This window comes from Oncorhynchus clarkii, chromosome 1 (genome assembly GCF_045791955.1).
Source record: "Oncorhynchus clarkii lewisi isolate Uvic-CL-2024 chromosome 1, UVic_Ocla_1.0, whole genome shotgun sequence".
NCBI lineage: Eukaryota > Metazoa > Chordata > Actinopteri > Salmoniformes > Salmonidae > Oncorhynchus > Oncorhynchus clarkii.
The window spans coordinates 33,863,391-33,881,104 of NC_092147.1; the positions used below are offsets into that span (position 1 = coordinate 33,863,391).

A 17,714-nucleotide genomic window follows, 5' to 3' on the forward strand; every position below is an offset into this window, starting at 1 on the left:
TCCACTCACCTGGTGTCCCTGGTCTGAATCAGTCCCTGATCACGAGGGGAATGATGAGATTCAGCAGAATTTAGGATGTGGATGTGAGAGAAAGCCAAGGGGTTACAGGTTGCACAGAGCCTCTTTCTCTCACCACCTGAAGTGCACGGCTGACTGATCTGCTAAGTCCCCCGGTGTATTACCTACTGGTAGGCTACCTTCCGTGCTGCCGCCCCACCGTTAACGAGATTACACCGGCAGATCGACCAGCAGAGAGCAGCGAAATGTGAGCAGCAGCACCCCGCAGACACACTGTGGGGTCAGGATAACTGACGCCTAGGGAACAGAGCTGCCTCTGACACTGACTCTACAGACCAACTGTATATCATGTATTATGGTTTCAAAGCTTCGAAGCTCATTGAACTTTAGATACCATCATGTTGTCATGCGCGATAAGACACATGTTATGAGACATGGTGTCCCACTGACAACAGTGCTTCTATCTAAACTAACTAACTTCTTGTCAAGAACATCCCCAAGGCAACATCTGTCATAAGTAGCAATGAATGGTTATGTCCAGAATAAATTATGGAAGGTGAAATTTAGTGTTACCAAGTTAGTGTTTTCTGCTAACACTTCACACATGTACAGTACTTTGCAAAAATCACAGCAAATAAACTCCACTGAGGAAAAGTTGCCTTCCTTAACCCACATCATTTTATTTTAACACTAGAACCACTGGCCCTCCATGGACCCCCTATCAAGCTGAGGAGCAGTCATTCTGACTGCAACATTCTAACAGTGTACTTAAAACATTTCTTATATACTATTGCAAAAATACTAATTTGGTTGTGTTTATGAAGGCCTTGGGTAATATCCGAATCCTTATTTTTCTTCTTGTCATTTTTCAGCACCTTTGTGGAGTACAACTGCTGTGCAGGTGTAATGTTCGTCGTCATCCTCTGATGAGGAGTAAGAGAGGTCGGACCAATTTGCAGCGTCGTAAGTGTCCATTTTGATAAGACAAACTGAACACTACAAAAAATACAAAATGACAAACTGAAACAAATGAACCGGTCTCGTGTGGTAACAAACACTAACACAGAAAATAATCACCCACAACTCAAAAGTGAAACCAGGCTACCTAAATATGGTTCTCAATCAGGCACAATGATAAACAGCTGCCTCGGACTGAGAACCATACCAGGCCAAACACAAAAATCCCAAAACATAGAAAAAGGAACAAAGACAATCCACCCAACTCACGCCCTGACCATACTAAAACAAAGACAAAATAAAATAACTAAGGTCAGAACGTGACAGTACCCCCCCCCCCCAAAGTTGCGGACTCCGGCCGCAAAACCTAAACCTATAGGGGAGGGTCTGGGTGGGTGTCTGTCCTTGGTGGCGGCTCTGGCGCGGGACGTGGACCCCACTCCTCCATAGTCCTTCTCCGCCTCTTTACCCGCCTCCGTGGCCTCTTTAATGCGACCACCACCGCAGAGGGAGGGAGCTCCCATCTAACTTTGTCCATGGTGCCGGCCAGACATTTCTCCTCTTGCCAAACTAAGGTTCCACAAGCCCCATCACTCACCTACTACCTGGTGTGGATATTTACCCAGATAGTGAAAGCATTCAGCTTGGAGAATTACACAAGCTCTCACTGTGTAGCCTGCTCCAAGTAGGCCAGAATAGATTGGTTCGGTGCTGATATAGTGTAGATACCATTTTAAGATTATAATTCAAATGGATCAATACTATAGAATGGTCCTGTTCTTCATTCAGAACGGGTGATTACATAACTATGGATCTTTGGCTTCCCCTCACTCAACAGCTCAAACATTCTCCCAGTTTTTCCCCATCATACTTCATTTTTAAAATGTAATCTGTTATGTGTGAAATTAGTTTATGTATAGTTTAGGTTCAGTTTTAAGGAAATATTAGGGTGATTATCAACTGGGCACTGCACCTATCAATTGTTGGAAGAAGGAGTGAAGCAGGCCCTACTGTCAGGAGAAGAAGGGGCAACGGGGGAAGACCATTCAAGAGAACCATGCCCTCCTAAAAGTGGTTCTAACTCCAGTTCTGGTTGTGATATTAAGATTCTAATACTGACAGTGTGTTATCTAAACTTATTTAGGAAAATTTGAGGACAAAGCGGGGCATGACACCTTTTTCCATTTGTTCCAAAATGAGGTTAGTTTCCATCCTGTAGTTGCCTCTTCAGTGTGACGTCTCCATGGTGCAGCCAGGACCATAGAGCAGCAGCAAGGCTCTCTGTAATCCTCCTCTCTCTGTGAAGCTCTCTGCAGGGCAGGACCATAGAGCAGCAGCAAGGCTCTCTGTAATCCTCCTCTCTCTGTGAAGCTCTCTGCAGGGCAGGACCATAGAGCAGCAGCAAGGCTCTCTGTAATCCTCCTCTCTCTGTGAAGCTCTCTGCAGGGCAGGACCATAGAGCAGCAGCAAGGCTCTCTGTAATCCTCCTCTCTCTGTGAAGCTCTCTGCAGGGCAGGACCATAGAGCAGCAGCAAGGCTCTCTGTAATCCTCCTCTCTCTGTGAAGCTCTCTGCAGGGCAGGACCATAGAGCAGCAGCAAGGCTCTCTGTAATCCTCCTCTCTCTGTGAAGCTCTCTGCAGGGCAGGACCATAGAGCAGCAGCAAGGCTCTCTGTAATCCTCCTCTCTCTGTGAAGCTCTCTGCAGGGCAGGACCATAGAGCAGCAGCAAGGCTCTCTGTAATCCTCCTCTCTCTGTGAAGCTCTCTGCAGGGCAGGACCATAGAGCAGCAGCAAGGCTCTCTGTAATCCTCCTCTCTCTGTGAAGCTCTCTGCAGGGCAGGACCATAGAGCAGCAGCAAGGCTCTCTGTAATCCTCCTCTCTCTGTGAAGCTCTCTGCAGGGCAGGACACTTATGAGAAATAATAAGCTGGTGTTTCAGCTACATATTAACTTCTCATGAAATACAGTGTGATTCCTACAGACTCCTGTACAAAGAGACGATACAAAGCTAGAAAACATGCACGCACACACTACACACACTACACACACTTCACTGCAGAGAGGAACCAGAGAGACCTGAAGCAGGAGAAACATCCTTTGATCAGCTAATACCAATAACTTTACAAAGCACACACAGTTAGGAAAGAGCTGATGATAGATATGGATGCTGAATGTTATTTTTTCGTGATGAAGAACATGACTACTGTACGAAGAGAGAAGAGAGAGATATATGTTGTTGATGTGAAGGGGAGGGGCATCAGGAAGCCATGTCGTCATCAGGTCCCTGATGGCTGACACAGACAATATTTACGCTCACACACACAGTCATATACACTGAGTGTACAAAACATTTGGAACTGCTCTTTCCATGACATAGACTGACCAGGTGAAAGCTATGATCCATTATTGATGTCACTTGTTAAATCCACCTCAATCGGTGTAAATGAAGGGTAGGATTTTTAAGCCTTGGTACTGAGACATGGATTGTGTATGTGTGCCATTCAGAGGGTGAATGGGTATGACAAAATATTGAAGTGCCTTTAAGTGTGTCAAGAACTGCAACGCTGCTGGGTTTTTCACATTTCCCTTATGTATCAAGAATGGTCCACCATCCAAAGGACATCCAGCCAACTTGACAAAATTGTGGGAAGCATTGGCGTCAACATGGACAATCATCCCTGTGGAACACATTCACACTGTAGAGTCCATGCCCGATGAATTGAGGCTGTTCTGAAGGTAAAAGGGGGTGCAACTCAATATTAGGAATGCATGTGTTTGTTTTGTACACTCAGTGTACATAGACATATACTGTTCATGCATTTACACACCGTACATGTACATAGTGTACACATTCACATCCAGAGTAAGAGAGAGACAGATAGCTGGAGAGCAAGTGTCAGTCAGATAATGACTAGTGCTACACCATAGGTAATACAGTATTGTAATGTTATCTGAGCTGAGCTCTAGCTGGGCCAGGGCAGAGCAGAGTGTTCCAACCGAGAGAGAGGCAGAGCAGAGTGTTCCAACCGAGAGAGAGGCAGAGCAGAGTGTTCGAACAGAGAGAGAGGCAGAGCAGAGTGTTCCAACCGAGAGAGAGGCAGAGCAGAGTGTTCCAACCGAGAGAGAGGAAGAGCAGAGTGTTCGAACAGAGAGAGAGGCAGAGCAGAGTGTTCCAACCGAGAGAGAGGCAGAGCAGAGTGTTCCAACCGAGAGAGAGGCAGAGCAGAGTGTTCCAACCGAGAGAGAGGCAGAGCAGAGTGTACCAACAGAGAGAGAGGCAGAGCAGAGTGTTCCAACAGAGAGAGAGAGGCATTGTAGAGCAGAGTGCTCCAACAGAGAGAAAGGCAGAGCAGAGTGTTCAAACAGAGAGAGGCAGAGCAGAGTGTTCCAACAGAGAGAGAGAGGCAGAGCAGAGTGTTCCAACAGATAGAGAGAGAGGCAGGGCAGAGTGTTCCAACAGAGAGAGAGAGAGGCAGAGCAGAGTTGCAACAGAGAGAGAGGCAGAGCAGAGAGCTCCAACAGAGAGAGAGAGAGAGGCAGAGCAGAGTGTTCATACAGAAAGTGAGGCATTGTAGAGTAGAGTGCTCCAACAGAGAGAGAGGCAGAGCAGAGTGTTCAAACAGAGAAAGGCAGAGCAGAGTGTTCCAACAGAGAGAGAGAGGCAGAGCAGAGTGTTCCAACAGAGAGAGAGAGAGGCAGAGCAGAATGTTCCAACAGAGAGAGAGGCAGAGCAGAGAGCTCCAACAGGGAGAGAGAGGCAGAGCAGAGTGTTCCAACAGAGAGAGAGAGGCAGAGCAGAGAGCTCCAACCGAGATAGACACAGAGTAGAGCAAAGTGTACAAAAAGAGAGAGAGGCAGAGCAGAGCAGAGTGTTCAAACAGAGAGAGAGGCAGAGCAGAGAGCTCCAACCGAGATAGACACAGAGTAGAGCAGAGTGTACAAAAAGAGAGAGAGGCAGAGCAGAGCAGAGTGCTCCAACAGAGAGAGAGGCAGAGCAGAGTGTTCAAACAGAGAGAGGCAGAGCAGAGTGTTCCAACAGAGAGAGAGGCAGAGCAGAGAGCTCCAACAGGGAGAGAGAGGCAGAACAGAGTGTTCCAACAGAGAGACAGAGGCAGAGCAGAGAGCTCCAACCGAGATAGACACAGAGTAGAGCAGAGTGTACAAAAAGAGAGAGAGGCAGAGCAGAGTGTTCCAACAGAGAGAGAGGCAGAGCAGAGTGTTCCAACAGAGAGAGAGAGGCATTGTAGAGCAGAGTGCTCCAACAGAGAGAAAGGCAGAGCAGAGTGTTCAAACAGAGAGAGGCAGAGCAGAGTGTTCCAACAGAGAGAGAGAGGCAGAGCAGAGTGTTCCAACAGATAGAGAGAGAGGCAGAGCAGAGTGTTCCAATAGAGAGAGAGAGAGGCAGAGCAGAGTGTTCCAACAGAGAGAGAGAGGCAGAGCAGAGTTGCAACAGAGAGAGAGGCAGAGCAGAGAGCTCCAACAGAGAGAGAGAGAGAGGCAGAGCAGAGAGCTCCAACAGAGAGAGAGAGAGAGGCAGAGCAGAGTGTTCCAACAGAGAGAGAGGCAGAGCAGAGTGTTCAAACAGAGAGAGGCAGAGCAGAGTGTTCCAACAGAGAGAGAGAGGCAGAGCAGAGTGTTCCAACAGAGAGAGAGAGAGGCAGAGCAGAATGTTCCAACAGAGAGAGAGGCAGAGCAGAGAGCTCCAACAGGGAGAGAGAGGCAGAGCAGAGTGTTCCAACAGAGAGAGAGAGGCAGAGCAGAGAGCTCCAACCGAGATAGACACAGAGTAGAGCAAAGTGTACAAAAAGAGAGAGAGGCAGAGCAGAGCAGAGTGTTCAAACAGAGAGAGAGGCAGAGCAGAGAGCTCCAACCGAGATAGACACAGAGTAGAGCAGAGTGTACAAAAAGAGAGAGAGGCAGAGCAGAGCAGAGTGCTCCAACAGAGAGAGAGGCAGAGCAGAGTGTTCAAACAGAGAGAGGCAGAGCAGAGTGTTCCAACAGAGAGAGAGGCAGAGCAGAGAGCTCCAACAGGGAGAGAGAGGCAGAACAGAGTGTTCCAACAGAGAGACAGAGGCAGAGCAGAGAGCTCCAACCGAGATAGACACAGAGTAGAGCAGAGTGTAGAAAAAGAGAGAGGCAGAGCAGAGCAGAGTGTTCAAACAGAGAGAGAGGCAGAGCAGAGAGCTCCAACCGAGATAGACACAGAGTAGAGCAGAGTGTACAAAAAGAGAGAGAGGCAGAGCAGAGCAGAGTGCTCCAACAGAGAGAGAGAGGCAGAGCAGAGTGTTCAAACAGAGAGAGGCAGAGCAGAGTCTTCCAATAGAGAGAGAGAGGCAGTGTATAGCAGAGTGCTCCAACAGAGAGAGGCAGAGCAGAGAGCTCCAACGGGAGAGAGAGGCATAGCAGAGTGTTCCAACAGAGAGAGAGAGAGAGAGAGGCAGTGCAGAGAGCTCCAACTGAGATAGAAGCAGAGCAGAGTGTTCAAACAGAGACAGAGGCAGGCCAGAGTGTTCCAACAGAGAGAGAGAGGAAGAGCAGAGTGTTCCAACAGAGAGAGATGCAGAGCAGAGTGTTCCAACAGAGAGAGAGGTAGAGCAGAGTGTTCAAACAGAGAGAGAGGCAGAGCATAGTGTTCCAACAGAGAGAGAGGCAGTGCAAAGAGCTCCAACAGAGATAGAGACAGAGCAGAGTGTTCCAACAGAGAGAGAGGCAGAGCAGTGTTCAAACAGAGAGAGAGGCAGAGCATAGTGTTCCAACAGAGAGAGAGGCAGTGCAAAGAGCTCCAACAGAGATAGAGACAGAGCAGAGTGTTCCAACAGAGAGAGAGGCAGAGCAGTGTTCAAACAGAGAGAGAGGCAGAGCAGTCTTCAAACAGAGAGAGAGGCAGAGCAGTCTTCCAATAGAGAGAGAGAGAGGCAGTGTAGAGCAGAGTGCTCCAACAGAGAGAGGCAGAGCAGAAAGCTCCAACGGGAGAGAGAGGCAGAGCAGAGTGTTCCAACAGAGAGAGAGAGAGGCAGAGCAGAGAGCTCCAACCGAGATAGAAGCAGAGCAGAGTGTTCATACAGAGAGAGAGGCAGGCCAGAGTGTTCCAACAGAGAGAGAGAGGAAGAGCAGAGTGTTCCAACAGAGAGAGAGGCAGAGCAGAGTGTTCAAACAAAGAGAGAGGCAGAGCATAGTGTTCCAACAGAGAGAGAGGCAGTGCAAAGAGCTCCAACAGAGATAGAGACAGAGCAGAGTGTTCCAACAGAGAGAGAGGCAGAGCAGTGTTCAAACAGAGAGAGAGGCAGAGCATAGTGTTCCAACAGAGAGAGAGGCAGTGCAAAGAGCTCCAACAGAGATAGAGACAGAGGAGAGTGTTCCAACAGAGAGAGAGGCAGAGCAGTGTTCAAACAGAGAGAGAGGCAGAGCAGAGTGTTCCAACAGAGAGAGAGAGGCAGAGCAGAGTGTTCCAACAGAGAGAGAGAGGCAGATCTGAGTGTTCCAACAGGGAGAGTGGCAGAGCAGAGAGCTCCAACAGGGAGAGAGAGGCAGAGCAGAGTGTTCCAACAGAGAGAGAGAGAGGCAGAGCAGAGAGCTCCAACCGAGAGACAGGCAGAGCAGTCTTACAACAGAGACAGAGGCAGAGCAGAGAGCTCCAACCGAGATAGACACAGAGTAGAGCAGAGTGTACAAAAAGAGAGAGAGGCAGAGCAGAGCAGAGTGTTCAAACAGAGAGAGAGGCAGAGCAGAGAGCTCCAACCGAGATAGACACAGAGTAGAGCAGAGTGTACAAAAAGAGAGAGAGGCAGAGTAGAGCAGAGTGCTCCAACAGAGAGAGAGAGGCAGAGCAGAGTGTTCAAACAGAGAGAGGCAGAGCAGAGTCTTCCAATAGAGAGAGAGAGGCAGTGTATAGCAGAGTGCTCCAACAGAGAGAGGCAGAGCAGAGAGCTCCAACGGGAGAGAGAGGCATAGCAGAGTGTTCCAACAGAGAGAGAGAGAGAGAGAGGCAGTGCAGAGAGCTCCAACTGAGATAGAAGCAGAGCAGAGTGTTCAAACAGAGACAGAGGCAGGCCAGAGTGTTCCAACAGAGAGAGAGAGGAAGAGCAGAGTGTTCCAACAGAGAGAGATGCAGAGCAGAGTGTTCCAACAGAGAGAGAGGTAGAGCAGAGTGTTCAAACAGAGAGAGAGGCAGAGCATAGTGTTCCAACAGAGAGAGAGGCAGTGCAAAGAGCTCCAACAGAGATAGAGACAGAGCAGAGTGTTCCAACAGAGAGAGAGGCAGAGCAGTGTTCAAACAGAGAGAGAGGCAGAGCATAGTGTTCCAACAGAGAGAGAGGCAGTGCAAAGAGCTCCAACAGAGATAGAGACAGAGCAGAGTGTTCCAACAGAGAGAGAGGCAGAGCAGTGTTCAAACAGAGAGAGAGGCAGAGCAGTCTTCAAACAGAGAGAGAGGCAGAGCAGTCTTCCAATAGAGAGAGAGAGAGGCAGTGTAGAGCAGAGTGCTCCAACAGAGAGAGGCAGAGCAGAAAGCTCCAACGGGAGAGAGAGGCAGAGCAGAGTGTTCCAACAGAGAGAGAGAGAGGCAGAGCAGAGAGCTCCAACCGAGATAGAAGCAGAGCAGAGTGTTCATACAGAGAGAGAGGCAGGCCAGAGTGTTCCAACAGAGAGAGAGAGGAAGAGCAGAGTGTTCCAACAGAGAGAGAGGCAGAGCAGAGTGTTCAAACAGAGAGAGAGGTAGAGCAGAGTGTTCAAACAAAGAGAGAGGCAGAGCATAGTGTTCCAACAGAGAGAGAGGCAGTGCAAAGAGCTCCAACAGAGATAGAGACAGAGCAGAGTGTTCCAACAGAGAGAGAGGCAGAGCAGTGTTCAAACAGAGAGAGAGGCAGTGCAAAGAGCTCCAACAGAGATAGAGACAGAGGAGAGTGTTCCAACAGAGAGAGAGGCAGAGCAGTGTTCAAACAGAGAGAGAGGCAGAGCAGAGTGTTCCAACAGAGAGAGAGAGGCAGAGCAGAGTGTTCCAACAGAGAGAGAGAGGCAGATCTGAGTGTTCCAACAGGGAGAGTGGCAGAGCAGAGAGCTCCAACAGGGAGAGAGAGGCAGAGCAGAGTGTTCCAACAGAGAGAGAGAGAGGCAGAGCAGAGAGCTCCAACCGAGAGACAGGCAGAGCAGTCTTACAACAGAGAGAGAGGCAGAGCAGAGCAGAGTGTTCAAACAGAGAGAGAGGCAGAGCAGAGTGCTCCATCAGAGAGAGAGGCAAAGCAGAGTGTTCCAACAGAGAGAGAGGCAGAGCAGTGTGTTCAAACAGAGAGAGAGGCAGAGCAGAGTCTTCCAACAAAGAGATAGAGGCAGAGCAGAGTGCTCCAACAGAGAGAGAGGCAGAGCTGAGTGTTCAACCAGAGACATACAGAGCAGAGTGTTCCAACAGAGAGATAGAGGCAGAGCAGAGTGCTCCAACAGAGAGAGAGGCAGAGCTGAGTGTTCAACCAGAGACATACAGAGCAGAGTGTTCCAACAGAGAGAGAGGCAGAGCAGAGCAGAGAGCTCCAACAGAGAGAGAGGCATAGCAGGGGGAGGATTGAAAGTCAACGCCCACAGTGTCCCGCCATCGATCTGACACTGAGAGACCCTGTGACTGACATCACGTCATTAACTCAGACCATATTAGACAATATGCTATGAAGGTCATAAAAACTGACTTATTTGGAAATTTAGAAACGTTGTGCAACATTGTTGGAATGTTCTGTGCAACCTTCATGAATATCACAATAACAGTCTTGCAACACTATAGGGGTGTTCTGTTCAACATAATTTAAACATTGTATGAATGTCATCCCAACTTAGCATATTTTATGTTTTGGGAACCTATCTCTTGTAATGTATCCACACTGTTCCCACAACCTAGTTAAATATTCTGTGAACCTATATAACTATAAAAGCTGTTGTGTCAACATTCTTGCAACATAAACAGAATGTTTTTTTCACCCAGATACAAACGTTATCTGAATGTCAGCACAACTGGGCAGTTATAGTGTTTTGGGAATATATCTATTGCCCACAATGTTCCCACAACCTAAAAAAAAACACACTCTGGTAAGTTTTTAATAACAGAAAAAATGTGTTCTGGCCTAAGAACATTCTTGTAACATCAGGTGAAAAGAAATATTAGAATCATCCACACAACTGGACAGTTTTTGTGTTTTGGGAATAAATCTTTTGTGATGACCCAACAATGTGCTTGCCAGACTATTCCCACAACCTAATGAAACATTCTGGGGACCTTTAAAGAACAGATGAAATCTGTTCTAGGAACATTCTTGCAACATCAGGAGGACGTTTTATACAACATTGTATAATCATCAGTTTTTTGTGTTATTAGAACATAGAACCAATTTTGGTTTGCTGGGTCTCTTGCTGGGCCTAAATGTGACTGAAGGATCTGAAGGATCTGAAGGACTGAATGCACCTTCTCCTCAAAAATAAGAACTGATTTTAATCTCGATTTCAGAAGTTTGCTTCCTATTTAATGAATGAATATCAAAGTATGTATGCCATTTGTATTATTATGTTTATCTTCTACTAAATCATACAGAGTAAGATTATTTTTACACCATGAAGTCATTTTAAATTCCTTTCTGCAGTTATCTGTTCATCTCATCTCAGTTTCAGTCACACATCCTCTCGTTGCTTATCAAAATCTAACATGGTTTCCTCCCCTCTCTCCCTCCCCTTCATCCTCTGATCCTCTGTTGCCCCCCGTTTCCTCCCCTCTCCCCATCTCCCTTTCACTCCCCCTTCCACACCTCTCTCCCTCTGTCTTTCTCTCCCAGGTGAGTGATGTGCAGTGCGAGTGGTGTGTGTGTCTAGCGAGAGCGTGAGCCAGCGAGTGAGAGCAGTGTGTGTGTGTGTGGACAAAGCGAGCGCAGAGAGAGCCCCTTACACGGAGCATGCCTCTGCGCCCTGCAGCCGGCAAACATGAGCCACCCAACTCTCCACAGCAGGACTAGCACACACACACACACTCACACACACCCCCCTACACACACACCAACGGCAGCCAGGGGGCCAGCTCTGACAGCGGCAGCTCACAGGAAGAGGACAGCGGCATTCCTGCTTCTGTCAGTGTTTTCTCTTTCCGTCCCGCTCGGGAGCGGAGCCCCAGTGCAGGAGGAGGCATGGAGGAACCACAGGGCAACACTTTGGTGATCCGCATTGGAATACCAGACCTGGCACAGACGGTGAGTTACAGCGTCACTCATACTGTTGGACTGCTACTGTTACTGAGAGAGAGAGCTCCTGGTGCCTCTCTCTCTATACCTTTCTGTCGGATCGCTCTCTCCCTCTATTCCCTTTCTATGTTCTCCCTATCGTCTCTCTCTGCAGCCCTTTTTTCTTTCAGTTTTTATCAGTCCTTCCCTCTTTCTCTCTCGCCTTCACTGCCTTTCTCTCTCCGGTATATACACTCTCGCATACTCTATTTGCTCTTCGGATTGCTAGCACCCTCTCTTCCTCTCCATCACTTCCTCTCCATCTCTTCCTCTCCATCTCTTCCTCTCCATCTCTTCCTCTCCATCACTTCCTCTCCATCTCTTCCTCTCCATCACTTCCTCTCCATCTCATCCTCTCCATCTCTTCCCCTCTCTCTCTCTCTCTCTCTCTCTCTCTCTCCCCTATTCTATCTTTCTCTCTCTTCTGTTCTATCTCTCTCTTTCTCTCTCGCTAATAAATCTCTTCAAATGTCTTCATTAGCTCAGCTGTAGCCGACTTTGACAACTGGGCACTTAGAGATGGAGGAAGGGGGAGGGAAAATGGAGGGTGGGAGAGAGGGAGGGAGAGAAAAGTATAAGGAAACAAGTAAAGGTGGAGAGAAGAGCTGTGAGTGACATTGCTAATTCAAAGAGCAGAGAGAACGACTAATAAGTGTACGACTAATACAACTTGAAACTGAGAAGAGAGTAACATTCTCTCTGAACTGTCAAACATATATCTTTTGTGTGTGTGTGTGTATTTGTATGAGTGTCGGTCATCTGTGTGTGTGCGTATGTGTGTGTGTGTTTTTCCTGGGGCTTGGGCATAGGGATGTCCCCTGGGATGAAGCTTGACTGTTCCAGGCTTTGAATTGTATCCTAGACCTGTTCTCCCAGACTCTGTCTCTCTACAGTGGCGGTGCGTAGGTAAAATCACTAAGGAAGCCAAGCCAGGAAAAGCCATATTACAACCTATGTGTTGTGATAATTGTGTTATTTGCTTTAGTTTGCCACCGTGATATAATAAGGCCGAAACAACAAAAAGATAACAGTCACACAGGGAACAATAAATTCAGCCACACAATTGTTTCATCACAAAACCGGAGAGCAACATCTGACCGGTGAAGTACACAAAGCAAATGCTGCATGTAACAAACAGTCACATGACCTAAAGCATGGTAAAGCAAGTTCATGTTTCAGACATTTTCAGACTACTGAACAACTATTGATCTAGAACCATTGACAATTACCACAAGCCGCATAGAAAACAGGAGCTGCTTCCAATATTCCAGCACAATTTCGACTTCAACATTTCAACATCATCAAATCAACTCTAGAGCCTATGCTTAGTCTAATACAGTGACATCTTAAAGATACCAAAAATGATTTAGTCCAATCAAGTTAGTTAAATATCACGTGGCGTTCCATGGTAATGATTTGTGTACGTGTGTGTGTGTGCACAAATGCCATGCTCCTGTCTTTCGTGTTGCCAAATCTGTCTGACTGTCATTCAGTACACACTTTTAGTTGTTGTTGTACTAGACTAGGCTACTTGGATTTCTCGTATGGACAATTATGAGCGAGCTAGTTAAAGTCAGCTTTCTATTTTGAATTTCTATCCTCTCAGGCCAGGGGTACAATGTATGAATTTATGGTTGGATCAGAATCACCGTTATAATCATATAAAATCCAAATACCCATCTCCATCCATCATTAATTTAGGAAAGGGCTGAATTTATCTAGCTAGCCACCAGAGGACAATGACACAAAACACATTTTTATGTCAATGACGTTTTGCCTTTGATGTGATTGGTGTGAAGCCAAATCCAAATGGGCTCCCCTTGACACTTTTTTTTGGTGCACCAGGACCGTTCACAGTTGACCTCAATTTAGTTTAGCTAGGCCTCCCGGGTGGCGCAGTGGTCTAAGGCACTACATCGCAGTGCTAGCTGTGCCACCAGAGACTCTGGGTTCGAGCCCAGGCTCTGTTGAAGCCGGCCACGACCGTGAGGTCCATGGGGCGACACACAATTGGCCCAGCGTTGTCTGAGTTAGGGAGGGTTTGGCCGGCAGGGATATCCTTGTCTCATCGTGCACTAGCGACTGCTGTGGGGGCCTGGGCGCAGTGCACACTGACCAGGTCACCAGGTGTACAGTGTTTCCTCTGACACATTGGTGTGGCTGGCTTCTGGGTTGGATGCGCGTTGTGTCAAGAAGCAGTGCGGCTAGGTTGGGTTGTGTTTCGGGGAACGCGTGGCTCTCGACATTTGCCTCTCCCGAGTCCATACGGACTGTAACTATTGATTGGATACCATGAAATTGGGGAGAAAAGTTAGTTTAGCTCAACGATAAACAGCTGTTGGTTGTTGGCTGGCTAAATAACTGCAGAACCACCGTTCAAATCCCTTCAAGCATTTCTCGTACCTCGCTATTCAAGGACCCCTTCTCTGAACTACTGTGTGTGTTTGAGTACATGCCAACTCAGGCTCACATGTGGGCATGTGTTAGTGTGCATGTGTGTGCACCTGCGTACAAGTGTGTATGTGCCTGTGTGCGTGCGCGGCAGAAGGTGGCAGGGGACAAAGCAGATGTCCAGATGATAAGGCTGTGTGTGTTTCAGGCCCATTTTCCATGTCCCCTCTTCTCTCTCTTCTCTCACCAGCCAGACGTACTCAGAGCCTGAGTTGGCAGGCTGACATAGAAGGATATATATAGACAGAGAGACTGAGAGAGAAAAGCGAAAGAGAGAGAGAAAAGAGATTGAGAGAAATGAAGACTGAGGGATGGGTGGAGGGATTGAGAAAGAGAGAAAAGGACGGGGGGAAAGAAAACATTAAGGACAGGGAATTCCCTCATCGTCATCGCTCTCTCTCTCCACAGCAGGGCTGTTTGGGGCCTTAGAGGTTGGAGAAGGTTATATTAAAGGTGATTCATGTTTAATGGAATATATTAGCCTTGTGCTACTTTGAACCCTTTTCAAATCAATCTGCACTGGAGTGGTTGGAAAATAGAATTTCTGTTTTTGTGAGAAGTCTATATAGAAACTCATGTAATAGGTATCCCATGCCATGGGGATATTTTACACAAGAGTAGTTCTATCCCAGGTGTGATTGTTTAACATGAAATGTTACTCCTATGGCATGTTGTGGTATGTCATGTGTAATAGCATGCTTATTAATGGAAGGTGGTGGCCTGGAACTCTATTTAGCGTAAATAGGGCTGAGAATTGCCAAGGACCTCACGATATTATCACTATATTTAGGTATAGATAGAATATGTATTACAATTCTCACAATTCTATATGAATTGCAATTTCAGACTGTGATTTTATTGCGATTCAATGCTCCAAACATATTTCTCACCATATGTCTACTTCAAAGGGACAAGATGAAGCCACAAGAATGAGTTTTGATCAGTCATGGAAATCGAAGTGTTTGAAACTAATTGGCTTCCTATTTAAAAAGAAAATGGAGAACATGCTAAGTAGGAAAAATACTGGGGTTTTGGTGCAGGTACAGCCTACTACTGTAGCGCAAAAATTATATTATGGATTCCATAAGATATATTATCAAAAATAGTATCCCGATATGGAACTGTTAAAATGTTCCCATCATTACTACTACAGAATATACAGTACAGCACTGAAGACCCAATGGTGTTATAACAGTATAGTGTTGTATGAGCCCAAGGCCAAAGTGACTATTACATCTCCCATTCTGGTTGTATGGGCTCCCCATTATCCTAATTTATTTCTTTATCATAACCGTTAGGAGATTTAGGAATGTCTGACCAGTGGGTCAAGCTGTATCAGTAGTTCAGCAAAGGAAACAAAGCCTAGTAGTGGAAGCACAATTATGGAAATGGTGTTTCCTGCTTTACAGTAGTTTGGGTGAGTGTGTGTGCCTCCCACACACTCACCCATTCACTATGAGGTTGTCTGGTTTTAAAAAGCAAAATGGAATCCTTAGTCACCGCCCCTGCAGATGATCTTAGATGAATCATATGAGTTACTAAAGTGTGTGGTATGAATTCACTGAGAAAGGAACTGACTCTGAGATGTTTTTCTAAGAATGAATAAGCTAGCTGTCCTGGATAAGATTCCTTAGCAGAATCCACTGAATAACGAGCAAGCATTTGTTCCGGTTGCAATGTGGGTATCCTCTTCTGGCTCAAATGTCTGTTCTTTCTTTCCATTTTCCTGCACCATGCATCACTTTGTCTGGTGCTCTGTCTAGCCTCTCCTTTGCAGGCTGCTCATGTAGCGTTCACCTACACACAAGCACACACACACTGAGCTATGCTGGGTCCTCCCTCTCTGGAAAACACTTGGCAATTGAGCACAGGGAGGGAGAAAGGGAGAGATGGATGGAGGGATAGTTTGGAGGGAGACAGAGAGAGGGAGATGCAGAAGAGAGCTGGGAGGGAGATGGAAGCTCTGTCTCGTGCCACAAGCTGCTGTGAATGAAGCTAAAAATAGTAACAGGGGACGTGAGGTACCTACTAAAGAGGAGACACACACCGCCAGGAGATTTCTGAGTGTGTGTGTGTGTCTGTGACAGATTTAACTTCAGTCAAACTGTCTGGGTCGGAAAGGTACACAACATGCACCGTAACATGAGGACTGAAATGGACTGAAACTGTTGGTACTGAAACAGCAGCGTTACTTTTAGAAGGTGATGATACTGGCACTCTCACATCGGCTACACTATGGGTTTGGAGTGTAACTGAAATGGTGTAAAGTGTTTGACCTGAAATGGTTTGCATTATCTCTCAGTCAATAATTCAACTCTACCGTGTTATAGATTTGATTTGATTATCGATGGGACTAGACAAAAAGTTCTGTAAGTCTCTCAGGATAAGAGTGTTTGCTAAATGACCTAAATGTCAAATGAAAAATGTAGAGCCCTCAAGGCAATTACACCTTCTGATCAGTCCATGATCTGCACTACACCACTAGATTTAAACAGCACAGGCATGTTTATGTGCAGTGCATGATGCTAGGATATATCTGCAATAGAATGGTGCCTCTCTCCCAGTCTTCTCCCTTTATGCTGCCCTCCACTTGTCCCCCTCTGCCCCCCTCCCCTCACCCCAAGTTTCACAATATGTGGCAGTTTGTAACAGAATTCTCTCCCCGTTTCTCTGCGTGTTGTGTGTGACTCCCTAAGGCTGTAGAAGCTCTTCTGACTGATGTAATATTGTTCTTCCCTCTATTGTCTTGATATCTCAACTTACTGCTATAATACGCTACCCTCCTACTGTATCTGCTTCTTATTGGAGTGGAGAGAGCAGGAGACTGGGAATCAGACTGGTGACTGAGACTTTCTCCAAAACAGTGTATGTGTGCATGCTTGTGTGTGTGTGTGTGTGTTTGAATCCCTGTTGACTGACATTAACAGTAGGTCTGTTTGGCGTGTGCTGTCTCGCCTGTCAGTGATTGGAGAAGAGAGGCGGTTTGAAGGATAGAGGATAGGGGTGCGTGTGTGTGTCTGGGTGAGTGCATGTGTGTGTTTGTGAGGGGGGATTGGTTAGAGTGAGAGAGTTTAATGGCTATTTGAACGCTATATAGCGAGATCATGTCCTTCAAATCTGACAGTGTGTGTATTTATGTTTGACTCTGTGTGTGAGTGGGTTGGGGGCGATAATGACATCACTTCTAACTTCCATGTTTCCTTAGCTCCTGGCCTGTTTTGGAGCAGAGATTGCTTTATTACTGTGTCAATCTCTTTGTGTGTGTGTGTGTGTGTGTGTGTGTGTGTGTGTGTGTGTGTGTGTGTGTGTGTGTGTGTGTGTGTGTGTGTGTGTGTGTGTGTGTGTGTGTGTGTGTGTGTGTGTGTGTGTGTGTGTGTGTAAATTGGGCTGTCCACGGTTGTTTATACAGTACTTGTCAAAAGTTTGGACACACCTACTCATTCCTGGGTTTTTCTTTATTTTGACTATTTTCTACATTGTAGAATAAGAGTGAAGACCTCAAAACTATGAAATAATGAAATTACCATGTGAATCGTGATTTGACTTTAACATTAATTTGAAGACTGCTATTTATCTAATTAACTAACTATGTTTAATTTTACCTGATTAAATGAATCATATAACAATTAACTCATTAGGATCTGGGGCACCACGAGAGCGGTTCTTTAAAGAGTTACCATCTTCCGAATTAAACTCTAAAAGGTCTTTAGCTATCACGTCAATAAACAGTCAACTTATTAATCATGACCTCGTATCATATCACCATTCTGAACAGTCTTAACCTCCTTGCATCTGCAAAAACCTTATTTAGCAGAATGACAACAACATGGCTGCTTTTTAAAGAAGAGATGAAGAGGGAGAGAGAGAGGGACAGAAACACTTAACATTGGTATATTCAGAAACTACTCTGACCTACAGTAACCATATGTTTTGCACTACCGCCGCCCACTTTGAGTAAGAAGTCATGAATGTATTTGCGTGAAATGCCTGGGCTCGCAGGGAATCTCTCTCGGTGAACAGGGCAGATACCGATATAGCGTTAA

The 17,714-nt window shown here is 46.6% G+C and overlaps 1 protein-coding gene across 1 annotated transcript in view; it reads left to right on the forward strand.

The window, feature by feature from the left end:
- The first annotated feature begins 909 nt into the window (after positions 1-909).
- Positions 910-17,714, forward strand: part of LOC139406385 (SH3 and multiple ankyrin repeat domains protein 3-like) — a 254,120-nt gene continuing 237,315 nt past the window's right edge. Inside the window, 2 exon segments of the mRNA XM_071148926.1 lie at positions 910-981; positions 10,783-11,190. Coding sequence (XP_071005027.1) covers positions 10,900-11,190 — 291 coding nt within the window. The 5' untranslated portion in view covers positions 910-981; positions 10,783-10,899.